Raw genomic sequence first — 22,128 nt, forward strand, 5'->3', positions numbered from 1 at the left:
TCATCACCGGAGGGATGTCACAGAGTGATGGCTGTCGCTGTTCGTGTCAGTATGATCAGACACAGTGACGGATACTGCCCCGGGCCTGGCCTCAGTGACCGACGTGTGAATGCGGTGGACACGGCGAGTATCGGCTCACACACCTCCACAGGCCGGGGTCAGCCGCGCCTGATCGGTGGTATGCTCGATGATAGTATAATCGAAATTAGGGTCGGGAAGCGATGCCAAAATCACAGTTCACGGAAATGTGATTATTTTTTTATATATTTAGTCCGAACCTTTTGATAGGAAGGGTTCACAAGGACAGAGCCACCGCTAAGCGAAGCTTGTTGCGGTGACCCTGCCCTCTACCCTCCGACCGCGCAATTCCAGTTCTATGGCAGAATTTATATAGTCCAAAGTTTAACGTGCGCAGTGCGCACATAGCCGCGCACGGCCGGTCCCCTCACTGACTTCGCCTGGCTATCGGCCTGCCACCAACCGCAACCACACCTGTCAGGAGGCAAATGTCAAGCGCCCGTGGCGCTTCGAACCCGTACTGTTATAACCGGGAACGCGTGCTCTCACCACGCGGAGTCCAACGCTCTACCAACTGAGCTACGGGACCGGCGTGCAGTGAATATTATGTTTATATTCACTGTAAAAATTAATAAATATACAACTATTGCACTGACTGAACGCTAAATGTATAGCTGGAGACTTGGCTGTCTTTAGTAGGGATCAATGAACGTTGTGAAATGCGTCACTTGATAGCGTATTTACTGGATGCGCAAGCGATCAGTAACCTTGAGCCATCGCATCGGCCTCACGGCGCACAATTATGACAAGGCATTGTCAAACGCTAAGTCTGCCTGTTTGTAGTTGCCACATTCCCTTTGAAATCGTTTTGAAGCAATGTAAAGGTCTTGTTCATACTGAGGTAAAGGAAACTTAGTGCTGAACAATATTGCAGTTCTGTGATGTCTAAATGCGGTACTAGTTATCGTCAAAATTGCAATAATGTGGTTAGTCAGCCTTTAGTAATTCAGTCTCTACCTATCTGCTGCATATTCAATACGACCACAGCCAAGGACAGGTTTGCTGATGGAAACTGTTGGGTGTCCGTTATGGACGGACTGATCCGCCAGTGAGGCTCGCTCTGGTCACGTACCTCTCCCGACGACGGAGACCCGTCGTCGTCCTTGCAGTCTCCTCTCACCATGTGTCCTCTCCCCACCTCCCAGCTCCCTCAGTGCGGTCAGCAGCCCCCCTCTCTCTCTCTCCCCCCTCTCTCTCTCCGTACATAGCTGCGCGCACGCACCGCATCCCCCGCCTCCCCGTCCCCACCATGACCTGCACACGGCGACCGGCCACGCAAACGGACCGCAGTTTCGCAAAGCAGACAATGCGCGCTCCTGCTGAGGATGGGAGTGTGCCAGTAGCCGAGATGGACCGACTGTTTGCTCAATGAGACCCCGCCGCAGAGTTTGCCAGCCACGTGACTGGCCTGTCTGTGATTTGGTCGGAGACGGACGAGCTACGCAAAGATTGCTCACGTTCGGGTACTAGTTAGGTTTGAGTTTGGCGCTTCTTTGCAATGTAAGCGTGTGTTACATCAGTTAACGTTTGGTCACGGTCCTTCCAAACTCTTGAAAAAGTCTGAGGATGGGGAAACGCTCCAACAGAAGCTTCCAAACCTAGCATTTTGCCAACACACCGCCAACATCATGCACGGCTCAGCGTCAATTCGACAGGGATCAGGACGGTTTACATTAATAACTGGCTAAAACATTGAATGTTTCGAGCACAAGTGAACGGTTCAGTCGCTACTCGCTGACGGGATGTTCGCTGTAGTTATCACCGTTAGACCGCAGCCAGATCTGCCGCCGGTCGGTCTGTTCCGTGAACAGAGCTAGCTGGTCGACTTCGCGGCACGTTCTGCCGACCGACGCCCAGTCACGACCGCGTGAACAAACGACCGAGCCGAGCCACAGCCGAGCCGAGCTAATTGGCCGAGTCTCATCGAAAACCTTTCACGGCACACCGTCCGTGGTGAAATCGACGTTTGCACTGCAGACGCTCTCTGCAAGGTTTGTCCGAAACGGGCTCCGCTTCTCGCGTCCAGTCGTAATCACCAGTCCCTAATCAATCCTGATGAGCAAATTCACAGTATCAGTCACAGACGGCAGGCCGCAGCTACACTATTGACATGGGCTGCCACGCTGACTATTGATGAGAGCACCGCGACGACCTGAACGTCCAGTACGGTCTTTGAATTACATATGTATGCAGGGCTCTTAGAGTTAGGAAAGGATGGCGACAAATATAGCGTGTGTGTGTGAAGGGGTGGGAGGGGAGGGGGCGTATACAGCGCAGGTCAGTTTTATGTGTATCTCTGTGTGTTTCTACATTTGCAATGTATGTACTAATCATTAATCTGGCCACTAAGTAGCTTGCTCAATTTCACGGCCCTCGCCCACATGCCTACACTTATTTAGGCATCTTTAGGCCGTTCGGATGTGATTACCCAGCGGTGGCACTGCACGGATGTACGAAATGTAAGAAGCCTGTTTGTTCACTATTAAGAAAGAGATGATTCAGTGTGGCACTCATCTCCGGTGGGCGGCTCGGGTCAGGGTCACTCAGTTGACCAACGCTCCAATACCCGATTGACGGGCAGCAATACAACCTCTGCTAGTCTCCGAGTGTGGCTAGCTTTGTGCCTTTAAAGGAAGACATGGAACGAGATTTTATCATTTATGCTAGGCGAGAACATCCGTTACGAAAGTTTTCTATTGTCCGTGACAAACCCTGCACGTATGTATATACCCAGCAACCTGCAAACAGGTCAAAGGTGTGCCATGCATAATGCTGAGAATAACGAATTCTACCACCGATGACAGCTTTGATCGATTCCAAACTATTCCTGCACCTTCATTGTAGCTTTGTATGCTCCTGTTGGGTGTGCATTGGGTCACTAGACGCACGGAGGTCACAGCGACAGTGACCTCGATTGCGCCTCTGTCCAGAGCGCCACCTTGGCCGGTCGAGGTTAGAGCAACAGCGCTCAGCCCTGAAGAAACTGGGCCCGATCAGAAACACATCCGAGTCAGTGGAGTGGTTTTCTTTTCGGGCCATCACCGCCACTCACTGGGTTATACACACACTCAAAGAGCACCAGAGTGCCGGCTTAGTCAGATTAGGCTAATCGTCGGCCTAATCGTCATCTGGCGATTGGCTGATACGATTGTGCTTCCCATCAATTGGACTTGTATGCATCATGAAAATAATTATAATAGCGCCGCAAGCGTTTGTTTTGACGCTTATTCATTCAGCAACTAAATGTCAGGCTGATCACAAATGGGTGATATTTCAAACTTAGCTAAAATATGTACAACGTTTTCAGGTAACAAAAAATATTTACATAGAACCTGCATACGTTAAAAACTTTCTCAAAAATATAACTGTACTTGCTTACCTTCAACTGTTTCTTTCTCAGCTATGTGCTTGTCTCGTTGCTGACATGTTCTCAGCACTAATTTGCAGTTCAGCTTCAGAACAGTTGTTTGGGGCTTTCCAATTGCTCAGACTACCTGTTTCGCTTCTTCAGGCCCCATGAGAACGATGGGGCTCTCTGAGAACTGAGCAGCGCTCAGCCGATAGTGTGACAAGTAAAACACTCCGATTTGAGGTAAGTCACACCGAATCTCCTGGTGTTCTGATAGTGATCCGCCACAACACCCGGCCACAAACAGGGCTCCGATAACGGCTCCGATCATCGAACAGCACCCGGTGATGGGTTCGGTGGAATCGCAGCCCGACGGGCCTGCTGGGTGGCTGTTAACACCGCTGAGACTCTGACCAGTTCGGGGCTAGCTACACACCGCGTGTAATTTTTGTAGGAGATCAAGGATATGTGCTGGTTGACCCTGTTCCCTGACGCTCGGGCATCATGTGGCGTCACTCGTCAGGCGCCCTTTGGAACCCATGTGGACACTCTCCGGTAAATGTCGCGGGCTCGAGGACGTCAAAAGACAAATCTTTCATAAACCGATGGGTAGCCTGAGGGACACTTGGTGGGTAATAACCCTGTTATTGATGCTTCTTCCAAACGCATGGAGAACACTTTTAAAGGGACTATCCCACCTTCTAAAATGTTGTTAAAACCAGTTATTGTACCCGACTTTATAGATTGGATGACCAGGAACACGGTTCTGGCATTTATTTTTCATTAAACATCTTAGGCTTCCCATATTCCAAACACAAACTTTCAAATATGTGACGTCACAGCCCAAAATTACCTCCTTCCCCAGGCCACATTACTGTCATAAAGCTGATTCTTTTTACTCTGTAGGCACCACAACAAAGTTCAGACCAAGTTTTAAGCGATTTTTCAACGAACAAACCCATTTAAATCAGAATGACTAAACGAGGTGACGTCACACTAACGGTCGCTCCATGTTGAAGATAGGGCCTTGTACAAGGCCCATTTTTAAATGAAGGGAACGAATTTCTTCAACACCAAGAGGCCGCGGGGGTTACAACCTAGATAGATAGTGGTTTCTGAACCTCGCCGCAAACTTGGCTATCTCAACTCAAACCCCATGTTAAAGGTGGGATAGTCCCTTTAAGATGATTCAATGACTTCTCCGCGGAGGTGGAATAACGTTCCTCTCAGATACACGTTTCGAAGTTGTTTTCGGCAAAGGCACCCGCATGAACAAATGTTAATTGATTGCTTCATGACATATCCGAGGTGCTATCAAAAAGTTCCGGGACTCTGATAGCACCTCGTTCCTATAATGAAGCAAGACAAATATTGTGAACTCAACTTGCAGAAATTATGTAAAAAATGAAAGCTTATGAAATTCAAAAGGATCATCTCCATACTCTTTACTTCATTTTAATATTTCTGTTTACAAGCCCACACAATTGCCTTCTTCTTTACATTACCATCAAAGCCCACCTCTTTCATGATTGCTCGACCCTTACAATTATCACCAAGCTAATTTCAACGCTTAGTGTTCGATTTTACTGTTCATGGTACAGTCCATTCACATCTTAGATGTTGTCATTGTTATGTATATCATCATTTCCAAGTTACAAATCAAACAATGCTCGCGGAATGTACGACATGCGCGGATCTCGTTTGATCTGCTCCCGTGCACAGAGAGGCATTCCTCTCAGTCTGTTGGCGACGCTTTCGTTCGAATCTCCTTTCATGGTGTGGACTGTATTTAATCGCGCATCGCACAGCATTTGGTTGTTTGGTGACCGAGATCCAGGAGGAAAAATGGTTTAATTGGAAAATTGGGAAAATAAATGCTATAACTTATCACGTTAGCCTAGTTAAGATACAACTAAATATTGGATACAGGATAGAGCGCCGGATGCCGACGACTGAGTAAACTCCTTCTCAGGGAGTATATTTGGACCTAATAAAGAGCGCCGGATACCGACGGCAAAGGAACCCCCTTCTCTGGGCGTATGTTAGGGCCTAAATAAGAGAGCGCCGGATACCGACGACAAAGGAACCCCCTTCTCTGGGCGTATGTTAGGGCCTAAATATGAGAGCGCCGGATACCGACGTCAAAGGAACCCCCTTCTCTGGGCGTATGTTAGGGCCTAAAATATGAGAGCGCCGGATACCGACGTCAAAGGAACCCCCTTCTCTGGGAGTATGTTAGGGCCTAAAATATGAGAGCGCCGGATACCGACGTCAAAGGAACCCCCTTCTCTGGGCGTTTTAGGAATGTTTTAGGATAAAAAAGGATAGTCAGTAGACCTGGTCACCGGAACCGATACGCCTGCCGCATCTCCGTCGAATATCTCATCTGTGTGTAGACCGCGCACTGTTTCACTTCTCACTCGGGCTTCTCACACACTTTGTCTTCTAGTTCACTATATTTGGCGGACAAGGCAGCGAAACGTACCGGGAAGAGAGCTAGGGGCAGCGCAGTGTCCCCGTCGAAGTCGAAAGGTGAAGTGAGGGCCGGGGGTGTTTACAACTAGTTTATATACGGCGACAGGGGGTGAAAACAAGACGCGTTGAGGACGGTCAGAGCACACAGAAAAGGCTAAAAATGGCCCGGGCGTCCAGCGCTCCACCCGGAAGACACACACGCTGGGCGCGCACGTGCGTGCCCCACACAATGGCCCGGACCTGGGCCGGTCCTACGCAAACAGGGAGCCGCCCTGCCGCGCCGGCCGGCCAGCCGGGTCAGAGGGGACGCCAGCGTCCCGCGACCGCGGACGGCGCTCGGCTCGGCGGCGCGGCGGCGGTTCGGCTCAGCAGCGCTGAGTCTCTCGCCCGTACCGCCTTGCATAGGTGCAATTTGTCGGCAACATCACTCCCCCCTGTGTTCGGCTTCACTGCGAACGTCGAACACAAACATTTGACCGACAAATTGAACAGCGCAAACGAACAGTCGAGAAAGGTGATAACCGAAACGGGCGCGGGTAACTATCATTTCCAAGCTCCATACAAGTAAAACACGCACAGCATTCCAGAAAGGTGCGGAGTGAGGTAAAGCGGGCCTAACACTCGCGCGCGGAGACGGGTTACCTTTACACAGCCCTGAACTCAGACTCAGGTCCCTGTCAGGAAGGCGCAAAACTACCAGTGCTGGCGCGAGCGGTCGGTGGGCGGGGGCCGTCAAGCCATACGCACAATGGAAATGACGGACGACTGCTGAATACCCTCGCCGAGAAAAAAACACAGATGGACAGGGTAGCACCGGCCATGGGGTGCTGGACGGTTGGTACCTCAGGCATATGACCGCAGCAGGCAGTGATCAGTTGTCGACGGGACGCAGCCATGAGCGCTGCGTGTTCAGCTCCTCCCGGGCGGCGCTCAGTTCGCGCGCACCACGGACAGCAGGTCCTGGTTGCGCGCGTGGAGCTCCTCTTTGCCCCAGAAGGTGCCCAGACGCTGGGCGATTAGCCGTCCGGCGGAGGTATCCAGCTCGAGCTCGTCCCGGGGTGTGGTGACGACCGCCGCACGCCTTCTCCACCTCCTTCAGCGGCACGCAAACCTGCATTGCCAGGTCCTCTGTCTGGGCGACCAGTCGGTCCCTCTTGTGTTGTACGGTACGCAGTCGCCGGCGGACGCCGTCAGGCTTGGCGCGTGCTGTCTCCAGCTCCCGTAATGCCTCGTCATTGTTGCCTGTGGGAGAGTCGATCGTCTGCACCGCCGCCTCATAATCCTCGCGCTGTCTCTGGATGGCCGGCGTCCACTTATCAATGTCCTTCAGGATCTGGTCGAGGCACAGTTTGAACTGCTTGCTCTCGGCCCCTGTGGCCGTCAGCTGCTCCTTGGCCTGACTGAACCCGGTGAAGATCTGTGTGAGCGTCATATCTTGCCGCAGGAGCCGGCTGATGGCGGTGGCGGACGGTGACGTGGCCTCCACCGCCTCGTCTGAAAGGCTACCTTCGCGGGTGATTGCCTGCAGCTGCTCCTCGTAAGTCTCCAGCCGGTCGCGCAGCTGGAGGATCACCTTGTCGCGCTCCACCAGGTACTGGCCGTGCTGGGTGTGCGTCTCGTCCAGATGCACCTCCAGCTGGCTTTGCTGCTCGCTGGCCGAGCTCAGCAGTGACCGCAGCTCGTCCACCGAGCGCAGCATCTCATTCGACCTGGCCTCCGCCTTCTCGACGCACTCTTTGTAGGGCTGCGCCAGCCGCTCCTGTGACCGCAGCTGCTGTCGATAGTTTTCCTCCTGCTCGATCTCCGCCTCACGCTGCAGCCGGGGCATCTCCACCAGTTCGGTGAGCCGCTGCTCCAGGTCGGCCGCCTGCTGTGTCAGCCGTTCTTTTTCCGCCTGCTCCGGCCCCAGCTGGTCCATCTTGTTGGCAAGGTCGGCCTGCAGCTGGAGGATCCGCGAGCTGTGCTGGCGGCGCAGCGTGGACAGCTCCTCTGCTTGCGACTTCAGGCTCTCCAGCAGCAGAGACATCTGCTTCTCCAGCACCTCCTTCTCACTCGCCATCTTCCTCTCTCTGTACTGGAAACTGATCTCCTTGGCGGCAATTTCCCCCACCTGTACCAGCTCCCGACACTTGGCCTCATTAGCTGCCGCCAGTTCAGCTCTCCGGTCGGCAAGCTCGGCCGTCAGCCGGGCCACCTCAGCAGCGCGCCGCTCCAGCTGCTGTACCAAGCTCGCCTTGTCCGAGAGCACCTGGTCGCGCTCCCGACGGGCGGCCAGCTCAGCGGTCAACGCCCTGGTGAGGCCGGCATCTGCCTTCCTGTAGTCTGCGGTGGCCATGGTCCGCTGTTTCTGGAGTGTGGCATCTGCCTGCTGTTGTTCCTCCAGTTGGCTGGACTGCTTCTGCAGCTCCTGCTGAGCCTCCTGTAGCTGCTGGCCCAGCTCAAACTCATTCTGTTCTGTGAGCGCGTCTGCTGAGACAGCAGCGACCGATACATGTCTCTCGGCGACGTAGGAGTTGATGATGACCTGGTACTTCCCTGCGACCTCTGGAAGCTTCTCGAGCTTTCTCTCCGTTGCCTGTAGTCGCTGAATAGCCTGTCGCTTGTTGTTGGGAAGTGTAGGACTTGTCTCCTTCCACAGTAGACCGGTCTCGTATCGCTCTCCACTTTTGGTCGTGTTTCTTTCCAGCATCTGGAGTACTTTCTTATCCATCTCCGATCGTGACGTTGTTTCACTGTACTTTGTTCCAGATGCTTCTGTAGACCACCATTCGTTGACGGCAGCGCACAGCTCCACTTCGCTCTCACTTGATTGACGTCTCAGAAACATGACCCGGCGCCTGCTGCTGGGCACGATGTCAGACACGCAGCCCGTCAGGGTCCACCCTAGGTCTGTCTTCACAGCGGCCGGTTGATTCGGACGTCCCACACGCACCTCCTTCTGCAGCACTGCTTCAAGGACGTTTGCACCAATCAACAGCTTAACCTGCCCGCCATTATATTGCGGGAACTCCAGATCACGAAGGTGTTCAAATCTCTGAAGCTGACTCTTCGTCAACGTATTCGCAGTCACATTCAGCGCTGGCACAGACCACACTTCAGGAATGTTGATGCACTTCTTTGCCCCTGTGCCAAGGGGGCTGATCTTCAGTTTCACTCTCTCGGACGGACGCTGAGTGCCACTGGTCTCCACGTTTTGTATGCAGAGCGGGTGTCGCTCCCCGGCAACGCCCAGCTCCTCCAGAACATCCTCACGACACAATGATGTCTGAGCTCCAGCATCCAGGAGTGCCAGAACGTCTGTCGAACCACGGGGCCCGTGAACCCGCACAGCAACAATCTGTAGCAAAGTGTCTGTGTCCGTTTTTACCGAGGCCGCTACAAACGGCTGGTTCCCGGAACTACCTTCAGCTGAAGATTCAGGCGCTCCCGTGGTTGTCCCTGCTGACGACTGATCCCTCCTCGAGCTGCTCTGATCGTTTCCTGACCGATTTGATCCGCGGTGGAGGAGCGGATGGTGCGTGAGCTTGCATCCCTTCACATTGCACCGCCGAGATACTTTGCAGCTTCTGCTCCAGTGGCCCTTCTTGAGGCATGAAAAGCAAAGACCTTCTTCATAGGCAACAGCGCTTCTTGCGTGTGGGGTCTTGGCCTTGAATTCTGAGCAGTCGCTCAGCCTGTGGTTACTGCTGCACACCACGCACACCGGCAGAGAGCGGGCCTCTGGTTCGGTTTCACCATTAGCTCCTGTCGCCAGCGCTGTTCGCCGAACAGGGCCGTCCCTTGAAGCAACTGTTGCACGTTTCCGTTCCGATGTTGAAGTCCCGGACTGGACAGCAGAGAAGCTCAGGATGCTGACTTGGACTTGGAGCCACTCGGTGAACGTCTCCAGAGTCGGTCTCGTCGGTCGCAGCCGGAACACTTCACGGCCCCACTCTCGGGCTAGCTCGCTCGGCAGCTTTTCGACCACTCTTCTCAAGTTTTCACTGCTTGACAGGTCACTCGCATAGCCGAGATTTCGCAGGACGGTGACTGTGTTATGGACGACCGCATAAAACTTCTCCATCGCTGGGAGGTCCATTAGTGACGGTGGCGAGGTCATGAACACATTTCGCAGGTGGGCCTGGATGATGTCTTCCTCTCGTCCGAACCTATCTTGCAAGGTTTTCAAGGCCTCGTGATACAAGTCACCGTTGAATAACATGCCGTCAATGGCCTGGGCCGCGGCCCCTTCCACCGCGTTTTGAAGGTGAGCCATGCGCTCAGCATCCGACAGGGACGGCTGATCATGCACCAAGGCTTTGAAAAGACCAATCCAGCGCGGCCACTCACGTGCATTTCCACGGAACGTTGGCAGAGTCAGTCGCGGTATGCTCTTTACGAACGCTGATGGTCCTGCCAGGTCATTCCGTCGGGGTGAGGCTGGCGGTGGGATCCAGCTGGCACGAGCCAATCCGTCACTCTTGTGCACCCCATTCTCGCCTTGAGGAACACCGACAGCTCTGGGTGATGACGAGATGTAGCGGGGAACTTCGCCACCATTGGATGCCGGCCGCTGCTCACTTGACGTATCACGGACGGCTCTCGATATATCGCATTGCTCAGGCTCCACCTCCACTGGGATTTCGTCATCAAAGTCGTTTCTCCGCTCCCATTCAAGCTCATTTTCTGCAGCCCTCAGAAGTCTTGCCCTCTGCTGCGCTCGTTCCACCTCCTCTTCTAACTCCTTTTCCTCCATCATCTTCTTCTCTTCTTCCATCCTTTCTTCTTCTCTTCTCATCTGCCTTTCTCTATCTTGCCTGGCTTTCAAATGCTTCAGCTCCAGGCTCTTCATCTCGGCCGTTATTACAGCTTCCCTGGACGCCGCTCTGGACACTCCTGAAACACGGGATCCATTCACTCTGCTCCCCCCATGATGCAACTTTGATGGCGGTGGTCTGTCATCTGCTTGCGACGCCGCGCAGCAGCTCACTGGTCGGTGCGTAGTCGCCTCTTCAATTCTCTTTACCGTCTCGGCGTGCCGTGCCGTCAGTCGGGTGGCGTACTCTTCCGCTTCTTCCAGTTCGCAGACCTCCTGCACCTTCTCAACATAGGCGTCATTCGCCTCCATGAAACCATCCAGTGTCGCATTCAGGGTTTCGAGCCGCTTCTTTAGTTCTTCCTCGCTAGCTCGGCGCGCGATCTGAGCCTCCGCCGTGTTACAGGCACGAGTAAACGCGGCGGCCTTGCGCCCGCGCTGAAGTTTCAGGTGCTTCAACACGCATGCAGTGTCTCCAGCTTCCTCGCCGGCAGTGTCCTGACTCACCGTCGCCGTCTCTGTGTTTTCCGCCTGAGTCGAATCTTCCATCATCGGAATTTTCTTCTCGATCCGACTGGCACACACGAGGCACAGCGTGTAACCTACAATCAATCAGTGAGTCGGCGACGGGCAGCCACAACGGTCTTCAGTTCTCACTTCAGGCCCGGACCATCCGGCCCGGAGGACCAGAAAATGTTGGCGACGCTTTCGTTCGAATCTCCTTTCATGGTGTGGACTGTATTTAATCGCGCATCGCACAGCATTTGGTTGTTTGGTGACCGAGATCCAGGAGGAAAAATGGTTTAATTGGAAAATTGGGAAAATAAATGCTATAACTTATCACGTTAGCCTAGTTCAGATACAACTAAATATTGGATACAGGATAGAGCGCCGGATGCCGACGACTGAGTAAACTCCTTCTCAGGGAGTATATTTGGACCTAATAAAGAGCGCCGGATACCGACGGCAAAGGAACCCCCTTCTCTGGGCGTATGTTAGGGCCTAAATAAGAGAGCGCCGGATACCGACGACAAAGGAACCCCCTTCTCTGGGCGTATGTTAGGGCCTAAAATATGAGAGCGCCGGATACCGACGTCAAAGGAACCCCCTTCTCTGGGCGTATGTTAGGGCCTAAAATATGAGAGCGCCGGATACCGACGTCAAAGGAACCCCCTTCTCTGGGAGTATGTTAGGGCCTAAAATATGAGAGCGCCGGATACCGACGTCAAAGGAACCCCCTTCTCTGGGCGTTTTAGGAATGTTTTAGGATAAAAAAGGATAGTCAGTAGACCTGGTCACCGGAACCGATACGCCTGCCGCATCTCCGTCGAATATCTCATCTGTGTGTAGACCGCGCACTGTTTCACTTCTCACTCGGGCTTCTCACACACTTTGTCTTCTAGTTCACTATATTTGGCGGACAAGGCAGCGAAACGTACCGGGAAGAGAGCTAGGGGCAGCGCAGTGTCCCCGTCGAAGTCGAAAGGTGAAGTGAGGGCCGGGGGTGTTTACAACTAGTTTATATACGGCGACAGGGGGTGAAAACAAGACGCGTTGAGGACGGTCAGAGCACACAGAAAAGGCTAAAAATGGCCCGGGCGTCCAGCGCTCCACCCGGAAGACGCACACGCTGGGCGCGCACGTGCGTGCCCCACACAATGGCCCGGACCTGGGCCGGTCCTACGCAAACAGGGAGCCGCCCTGCCGCGCCGGCCGGCCAGCCGGGTCAGAGGGGACGCCAGCGTCCCGCGACCGCGGACGGCGCTCGGCTCGGCGGCGCGGCGGCGGTTCGGCTCAGCAGCGCTGAGTCTCTCGCCCGTACCACCTTGCATAGGTGCAATTTGTCGGCAACACAGTCAGTGCACGCGGTGCAGCGGGTCACGGTGTAATGTGGAGCGTGGAAGTGAGGTGAAAGGGAAAAGCCGGCCCGGTACCTCTGCGCTACAAAAAGTCCGGAACCGGACACAAGTGAACACAGTGGGATCCCGGCCAAACGGCTCTGACGATTAGACCGGGCAGGACTGGACAGTGGACATTGGACAGAGACTGCGCTTCCACCATTACTCAGATTTATCAGATTGAGGAGGGAGGCGGATTGGAAGTTTGGAAGTGATTCATGCTCCCCACGAAACGAAGGCAATCCATTTTTTTTATCTGTAAATTTACTTAAGCGCATGACACATGTAACTCTAGGTTTTCAATATCTACCTTTGAAAAGTGAGGCTACATTCAGTCGTCCTATTTTCAAAGAACTTTTCTAAGTCCGATCATAAACAAACACATGCCCACAAATACTATACCAGCTTCTCTCGTTATGTAACGTTGCTACTACTGACATACTAGTTTCACTCTAAAAACCCTGGAAGCATGCAATCCTTGTGAACCACGTATTTCCTAACAGGATTTCTGCGATCTCTGAGCTCACACTGCTCAGTGAGAGCGGCAGGACTGGTCCAATCTTCCCACGGGGACTACAGGCGTCACTCAGGAAGCGGGACACACTCTCGGACCCTCGGAAGTCGCCGGGCCTGGGCTGCGGGCGGGACCGTCCGCCAAGAGTTCACTGAGCGGTGCTCAGCTGTTCCGCAGATTCTACGGACAGACAGCGGCCGGGCTGGCACACTCGAATTGACATCGACAGTGGACAATTATCGTCTTCCCACGGTATAGGAAGGACGTGGTTTCCTGCGCCATATGGCCGGACACGCCTGTCCTGGGGTCGCTGAGCTGACGAGGCCGCCCACTGCCGCATACGAAGGTGATTACACTACCTGGCACTATACATCTGGCAAAAAGTCCCATACTGCATGCAGTTATTATAAGGCGCCAACTGCCAAGCTCAACTGGTCAACTGTTGCATCTTTTGAAGTATGAATGCAAGCAGAGCTTTGGCTGCGGGAGACACAACCAGATGTACATAGGCCACTGTAGATCAGACTATAATTTATTGTTCATTATTACCGGGATGAAAATAAAGGACACAGATGCGGCATTGAACCGCTAACCTAATTCTGTCAGCGAGTTGTCTGCTCCTACCGAGGAGCGACTGACTGTACAATGACTGGCACACAGACGACCTTTCAGGGGGAGGGAGGTAATCTGTCAGGGTTGTGTGCATAACCGAACACAGTGGGCCGTTTGTTGGTCGCTGGGTGGAGGGGCACAAATGTCCCTACTGATAGCAAAGCACTATGTACTGCACAGAGCGGCACTGATAGCAAAGTATTGCTGAATGGCTTAGAAGGACACGGAACAATCAAAACATACATTGCCAGCAATTGGCTATACTGTCATTATAGAGATGAAATATATAAGATCTCTATGATTCTGTAATATTCGATAATAAAAGAGCAGAGAGGGGCAAAACTCTCACGGTTGTCTCTTTATAACGCTATAGGTTACTAAAAACATGCTGCATGTAGTTTGCACTTTGCATTGTTTTCAAAACATGTATTTTGCCTTGATCATTGGCTGAGCCATCTAATGTCAAAATCGCCAAACAGCCTTTGCCAAAAATTAATTTTTAACACTCGCCGGCAGAGGGGGGACGGGTGCTGCCCGCCCCCCCCCCTTCATAGTTTTTTTTCTTGATAGCTCGGAACACGCCGGCGATAGAGAGCTGAAACTTGGCATACCTGACTTTTGCTTTAGGTCGGATCTTTTGACGCCAACCGAATTTTCAGGTCAGGTCAGGCCATTGACTTATGACGTCATAAGTGAACCTCTGCACGGTCCTACAATCCCGATCAGATTGAGCTAGCGAGTCGGGAAAGCCACCAATGGAGTCAGGAAGACCTGCCGAAGCGAATGGTCTACGACATGGCCTCCTCCGACCAGCTTCCTTACCTGAGGGACTCTGACTTGACCTTGATCCGAGGTCAACACCTTAATTAAGCTGACCTCACCCAAATAAAAAGTATATTTTTCGATGCGTCTGTGTTAGACAAAGACGATGGTGCCAAAATTGCGGCTCCGCGACCACTTTTGGCGGAGTGTGTTTTTTTTAACCAAAATCCGAACCCGTGCCTTGGGGCACTTGATTTGACCTCATGAGGTCACCGGTTGACCTGAGACCTTGAATCGGGTACCAATCGCTGCGTCTCGTGGCGGCGCACACGCTCGTTTTTTTCGTGAGCCTCTAGCTCAATTAGGAGCGTAACGGCGAAGAGGGGGGGGGGGGCGTACCCCTTCGTCCTGGGCATTAGTAGAAAACCAATACGTCAGGCGAGGCTTTGTCAACAAGAACCTAAAACTGAATCAACTTCAGCATTTTAGCGATAAATAAAAGCCTATCTTGTTTTTGTAAACTGTACTTGCCGACTGTATCTCACCGTACTATTGCAAACTGTCTTTAGTTTTATTGTTTTGTTCTCAACACGTACCCATCCTACCACTTCATGATTTTTAGGCTGCTGCGTACAGGCAGATGTTGCATAGTATATACAGGACATTGCGGTTTCTTGCAGTGAAAAGGTGCTACACTAATCGCATAATAGAAATCGGTCTAGACACAAAATCCTGCTAAGCCGGACTGAAGTGCGAGCATCACATGGGAAATGTTGTTTTCACCGAGCATTGTAATGATCATGCTTATGTGTGGGATTACTCTTGCAAAGACGTAAAATATGCAGGTACCAGTGACACCATATTTCTTCCTTGAACATGAGTTGCTTTCGACTCTTCATCCGTCCTGCTTTCTCTTTCCAGCTCACCCAATTTCCTGCATGCGTGCAATGAAGCCGGACCGGACTTCCCCTTGCAACACACCATTAACAAATGTGCGGTGCAAACGTGCTACAAAGGACCGATTGACGTCGAAAATCACCGATAACCCACACATTATCCGAGGATATATGCGAAGGCCGTTGAGGAGCGATTGGAGGGTATCGCTGTTGCGCGCGTTACATGCAATCGCCTCGCCGCAGCGCTTATCGTGCGCACGCTCTAATCGCTAACAAGTCATCGTGGTCAAGTCGCGATTGGTTGCTATAGAAACCGATCAAGGCTAACTACGACGATGATTGGCCTCCTTCAAGGCTGAATTTAGCTCCGTGAGTGACGCATGGATGCACAGAGCCACGATCGCCAACCGTCCGTGTAACGTCGAAACCATGCTGATTTCCATCAGTTCAGCGACCATGTCTGATGTCTGTCCAGATAAAAGTGTACCAAATCAAGCAGCGGAACATTTTGCTTCCAAATTCATGCATAATAAACACTCAGGAGCAATCAAACAAGGTCGACAGTCTGCAGTCGACCCATAAACAACTTATTTCTCAGCAAGCCATTTCAATTATTCCTCGCATCTCCAAATGATATGCTAACTAGCAGAAGCCACCTCGGCTGGATCACTCTGTGTTTACATTGTGGTTTTGGTACCGGCACCGCTGTGTTCACGGCTATTCACGCCATGTGTTCACGGCTGATCAGCACCGTTCGATCAGCGGCCGCACGTGCCACCTCTCTAAAATCACTCTCACTGTCACACTCCTGCCCAATTGAGAACGGAAGGCGTCCTTTCCTGGCAGCGGGCGACGCCTACTATACGGCGATGATCAGTCTGCTGATTTCCTGTCGCGCGGCCGCTCCACTTTCCGCGCGGCAGGTCGGTCGGTAACTGATCGCGCCCCACCCCCTGACCCGGACGTTCCCGGGGCGGTTCGTGCGCGTGTCAGAATCTCCCACCGTTCCGCCGTATCGCCGCTCATCAGCGCTACCCCGGCGACATGCCGAAGGTCGCGCTTTGTCGGGTGTGAGCCCCGGGGGTCGGCGAGGACCGGCAGCGGCCCGGCTCGCCGCCGCCGGCTGCCCGGCCGGTCACCGCCGCGCCGCCGCCGGTCGGTCGTCAGTCGCGCGCCGAGTCCGGCCCGGTCCAGTCAGCTGCAGTCCGCCGCCCGGCAGAGGCAGCTCGCGGCTCGCAGGCGCGCCACGTACACACCACGTGCCACGTGCGGCGCGAGCGCGCTATGAGTGCACGTGCCGGCGGCGGACGGACGACACTGGCAGCGACGGCACGTGACCCGCGGACGGCGCCGTGAGTGGAGCCCGCGCTCCGTGAGTCGTGAGTGAGTCGTGACCGGTGACCTGTGCTCCGTGACCTGCGCGCTCCGTGACCTGTGCTGCGTGACCTACGCTCGGTGACCTGCGCCGGCTGTGTGAGCGGGCTCCTGCGGCCGCGGCGGTGACCTGCGCTCACGTCTGTCGCCCGGAAGTCACGGACGGGATGGCACCGACCATGGTTACAACCGTCATCGTACTGGTGCTCGTGGCACTAACCGCCAGGGCAGAGGTCAGTAACGGCGGCTGATGTGATTGTGGATGAGCGAGACCGACATTCACAGGCATGAGATAAGCAGATCATATGTAGTGTTGTAAAGTTGTTACTTGTTTATGTTGACGGATAAACGATATTGCAGTTAAGTGGTGAGTCCTGACATTGCAGAGCATTAATCTCCTGAAAAATCCAATGAGCAGGCTGATCGCCCTAATATCCGCTTTTTCATCTGCAGATAAGCTTACGTTTACTGTTGATCATGTCAGGTCTTATTCCTGATGCTGGGTAGGATCATCAATTTCCTGAATGAATAGTTCTGAGGGCCATTTTCATCTATGCATCGCCAACAGCATAACACGGAAGACGAGGAAAACACAACACTATAATTGCACAAGTCCGACTTTGTCATAAATTGCATAGTTGCATAAATTGGCCATCAATCGAAGTATCTGCTGTTTTGTTTACGTTGTGCTGCAGTCGGTTTACAATGACCATGAATTGGAGATGACCTTCCTTCCCCATTTGGATGGGAAGTCCATCCCAGTCCACCCGGGCGAGCCATGCTAACTGCATACCAATCACGACATATGCTCCGGTACCGGCCTTCACCCCAACAGCGGAGGATGAACAGGCGCTCGTGACGTCTTTGCATAACCCCAGGGTTACTTTTACAGGAAAAGTCGAGAGGGGGAATAAAATTCGGGGAGGTCATGACCCCCGTCCCCCGCCGGTTTCTACGCCGACGCCTGTGCCGATATGCCAGTGAGTGCAGTGGCGGATCCAGGGGGGGGGGGGTCAAATATGGGTCATGACCCCCCCCCCTCCGGAGTCCGGGGGCACCAAAGGCCTGCCAGGGGCACCACAGGCTTGTCAGGGGCACCACAGGCCTGTCAGGAGCACCGTCGGCCTAGCAAGAGCACCACAGGTCTGACAGGGGCACCACTGACCTGCCAGGAGCACCACCAACCTCGCAGGGGCACCACGGGCCTGTCGGGGCACTTCAAGCTTGTCAGGGCACCACAGTCCTGTCTGGGCCCAGGGGCACCAGCGGCACCACAGGCCCGCCAGGGGCACTACAGGCCTAGCAGGGGCACCCGGGCCTGTCAGGGGCCCACAGGCTTGTCAGGCAGGGGCACCACAGCCCTGTAAGGAGCACTATCGGCCTAGCAAGAGCACCACAGGTCTCCCAGGGGCACCACAGACCTGCCAGGGGTACCAGAGGCCTGCCAGGGGCACTACCGGCCTCGCAGGGGTAGTTTGGGCCTGTCAGGGGAACCACGGTTCTTTCAGGGGCATTTCAGGCTTGTCAGGGGCACCACAGTCCTGTCAGGAACACCATCGGCTTCGCAAGAGCCCCACAGACATGCCAGGGCCAGGGGCATCACAGACCTGCCAGGGGCACCACCTGCCTCGCAGGGGCACTACCGGCCTCGCAGGGGCACCACCGGCCTCGCATGGGCACATATTGGGCCTGTCAGGGGCACCATGGGCCTGTCAGGGACACCACGGGCCTGTCAGGGACACTTCAGGCTTGTCAGGGGCACCATGTTTCTTCCAGCGGCACCACGAACCTGCCAGGGGCATGCCTGCGGCCTAGCAGTGGAACCTCAGGTCCAAAAAATGAAATTAGGGCACCACCAAAATTAAGTGGCCGAAATACGTTGAGCTGAATCCACTTCGAATCATGACCCTCCCCTTAGAGTTTTGCTGGATCCGCCCCTGAGTGAGTGCGAAAAGACAAGACAAGAGACGGTCCCACCGACCATCCGATCGGTATCGGGTCAAATCTGGAGTTCCGGATATTTTAAGTTCCGCCCGGGCGGTGCCACTGCCCACAATCATTGATAATATCTTAGCGCCAGCAACGTTAATTGATGACTAGAATCTGAATAACGATGACAAGAGAATCTGAATAGCGAATTAATTGAAAATGGGCTCACAAATAATTTTGAAAGGGGGAAATTCCCCCTTCCCTCCCTAGCCATTATGACACAATTTGAAAGGGGGAGCGGAATTTTCGAAGGGGGGAAATTCCCTCTTTCCCCCCCTTTAAAAGTAACCCTGCATAACCCCGATAAATTGTGTCTGCTCATTTGAAATGTTATGATTACAGACATATCAGCTACACCAAATATCTGATGCTGGTGTACCCTGAATACCATGTAGAGTTACTCGGCGGCATTTAAACTGCAGGGCCCAGGCTTTAGCTGGCAAAGTCTTGGGTTGCAGGGAACTCTCACAATTGGTCCGATTCTGGTCCAATTCTGGTCCGATCTACTTTTTTAACAGGGTAGAGATAGGAATGACTTTGGTTTGGGGTGCATGGTGTAATGAATTGCGTCAAATTGGCCGTTCATCCATGCCATCGGTGATTTACATCGATTTCATCTTGCTTGCCCAGGTGTGCTTTTTTATTTAGCTTCATACCTTCTGTTCAGTTCCGGTCGGTTGCATTCGATTAGTATTACTTTCTTCGAACTTTCCTCTCATTTAATTGCTTCAGTCTTCATTCCGTCATCCCATTCTATTTAATTGTTTCCTGTCATCGCCTTATGTTCCGGTTCGTCACGCTCTCTTTCATTCTATAATTAGGTATACTTAAACTTTCCATACCTTTTGATTCTGTTACATTGAATATCATGCGATCGAATTATGCTTTCATCCATTCATTGATCAGTTTCCGTCCCGTGTGATGAATGATATCTAATCTAGCGATCCTTTACATTTGGTATATCGCCATCATTCCATTAGCTCCAACCTTTAAATGTTTGCAAGTACCGTGCAGTATTTCTAATCGGCGTCTCCTGTTGCAACACATGCGCTATCCGTTCCTCTAAATCCACGCCTTGCATCACATTCAATCAAATGTAAGCCATTCCGTCTCACAGCATTCCACTCGGTCCAACTTAATCAAATCACATTCCTTCCAATATGTCGCATCATTCCACTCCACACTGCATCATCGTTCCATTCCGTTTCACCGTGTTCCGTTCCGTTCCCTCCCACTTGTTCCATTGTCTACATCTCTTTACAGATAGTTCCATCCCGTTCCATTTTGTTTCAGCTCACTCCTTTTCGCTTCGTTTGATTATCTACATCACATTTTAGATGTGATGATAGATAATCGATGATGATAGATAATTAGATGTAAATAATAGATATTATTTTAGATAGTTCCATTCCGTTTCCTCTGGTTCCTCTCCAGGGTGCGTGACAAACCGGTCCACAGCGCACGCTGAGGAAGGACTGTATGAGTGTAGGGAAGGGACACACTCCGCCTCATGCTGTAGTGCCACGTGACGTTCAGGTCCCCCCACGCCGCGGCGCGCGGCTCTGCACTGGGTCAGTGTGACGAGTGTTTCCGACCAGCCGCGCGCCTCGAGTGGTGGGTCAACACAGCGGCGCGTCGCCGCCGCCGTCCGGTCTGTCCTGGGTCAGGGCTGCTGCCGGCTCACTTCCCGACTGGAGCTGGGAGGGAGCAGTAGTGTTCACCAGCCCTGCTCCAGTGCCGGTCATTGTTGCAACATAGCTACCCGCTGACACGCTGGGGTACTCAGTGAGGCTCTGTTCTGATCGGGCGCAGGGTAAACTGGGGCATCCGCCCTGCTCGGTATGAGGGGGTATATGGGGTGGCGAGGGGGCAGGGGTTCGGGCCTCCACCTGCTCAGAGTTTGTGGCTGTAGCAAACACGATCTTCGCCTGATCCAGTGGTCAGATTCTCTCAGACGTTTGGAGGCACGGATGATCCAAGAAAGTCAGTGTTCCTTGGCTGGAAAAATCACGGATGCATAAAGTGCTTCGGGACTCTCCGGCCCCAGAAATTTACAAATCCGGGTGCATGAGGAACAGGAGAACTCCCACAAAGCTGTGCGGAGACTCTCAGCAATGGAAGGACGCGGCGAAGGAGGGGGAGCGGCCGTCCCTGACGGGTGACACGGCGGAGGCGACCCCCCCCCGCCGTGGGACCACTGACCTTGTCCCGCGCCGGGTCGACCGGCCTCCGCGGCTTACCGCACACAGAGAAAGTCGCCCCAGCAGCCGGCCGGGCCTGTTTGCGCGAGCGGCGCCGGTTCTGCCACATTGCCAGCTGATGCTCACGACGAGAAAGGAGTGGATTAGCGGCCGGGCTGTTCGAATAAGGCCGCCGATTTCCGGCTGCCCGTATCGGGTACGGCTGCAGCTGGGCCCGTCTGCACGGTGTGCACTGCTGTCGATAATGGTTTAACAGCTTACTTACGCACTGCTACGGATATCAGGTGTTTAAAGACGGGGATGCTCTTTTGAACAACCTAAATTGCTACCTCTAGCACTTAATGTATAATGATGCGTGATAAAGCATGCATAATATAAATTTTGGTGATCAGCCTTGTCATGCATTTATGTGGAGCCCAGAAAAGTTTTATGCGCAATTATAAATTCATGAACTATGCAGCTGTACCTGGGCAAAGAAAGCTCCCTTTCAAGGCATGCATTTTCTCTTTCTGGGTCCAACGACTGTTCGTCCACATTTCTCCAATCTCAAAAAGTGTTGGTCATACCTATCTTATCGTCTATCAATGGGCTCAATGTCATTCACGACAATCGACATTTGCTGAGGCGAAAATACAATTAGCTGCTGAATAATTCCTAATGTTTTGCACGAATAAAGTCATTCACTATTTGTGCTGTTATCCGAAGCAAATAATTTCTTGATGTCAATACACGCTCGTCCAAAGAACGAAACCGTTATCAATATGGTGTAGCCAAACAGCGTGATTAGCACTTTGTGGGACCCGGGCTCTCATGGTCAGCCAAGTCAAGGCCGAGTGGCGTGTCAGCACTCAGTACCGGCCGCCGGGGGTGCAGTCGTAACTGCGCGAGCCTCACGACTCTGGTGACGGAACAACTCGCTCAGCGCGTGAGACCAGCGGCGGGGAACATCTTGATGCGGAACTAGGCTGAGAAGATGAGCAATAAATGAGTCATAAGTGTGAACCCTACATCAAGTTAGTACCGCTATCATAAAGATTGATTGACCATGACTTTTCACACCCAGCCTTTTTAGCTGTGTGCATTATATACGTAATATACGCATTTTGATGGTGCTGAAACGATTATAAAGAGGGAACATAAACGGCGCTATACCTATAAGAGCCTCTTCCAGCAATGATGCAAGCA

At 53.0% G+C, this 22,128-nt stretch overlaps 2 protein-coding genes across 2 annotated transcripts in view; one reads left to right on the top strand and one right to left on the bottom strand.

Moving 5' to 3' along the window:
* Positions 1–6,832: 6,832 nt before the first annotated feature.
* Positions 6,833–11,246, bottom strand: LOC122382316 (nucleoprotein TPR-like). The gene is made up of 3 exons (XM_043367492.1): positions 10,908–11,246; positions 7,014–8,885; positions 6,833–6,910 (listed from the first exon to the last, which is right to left on the bottom strand). Exons 1-3 carry the CDS (start codon positions 11,244–11,246, stop codon positions 6,833–6,835), a joined length of 2,289 nt encoding a protein of 762 aa, XP_043223427.1.
* Positions 11,247–16,544: 5,298 nt separating this feature from the next.
* The window catches only part of LOC122382317 (A disintegrin and metalloproteinase with thrombospondin motifs adt-2-like), a gene marked incomplete at its 3' end in the record, with an annotated part of 46,407 nt that continues 40,823 nt past the window's right edge, over positions 16,545–22,128 (top strand). Inside the window, exon 1 of the mRNA XM_043367493.1 lies at positions 16,545–16,986. Coding sequence (XP_043223428.1) covers positions 16,921–16,986 — 66 coding nt within the window. The remainder of the gene's footprint in view (positions 16,987–22,128) is intronic.

Source organism: Amphibalanus amphitrite, unplaced genomic scaffold, assembly GCF_019059575.1.
Source record: "Amphibalanus amphitrite isolate SeventyFive unplaced genomic scaffold, NRLGWU_Aamphi_draft 000137F_arrow, whole genome shotgun sequence".
Classification (NCBI taxonomy): domain Eukaryota; kingdom Metazoa; phylum Arthropoda; class Thecostraca; order Balanomorpha; family Balanidae; genus Amphibalanus; species Amphibalanus amphitrite.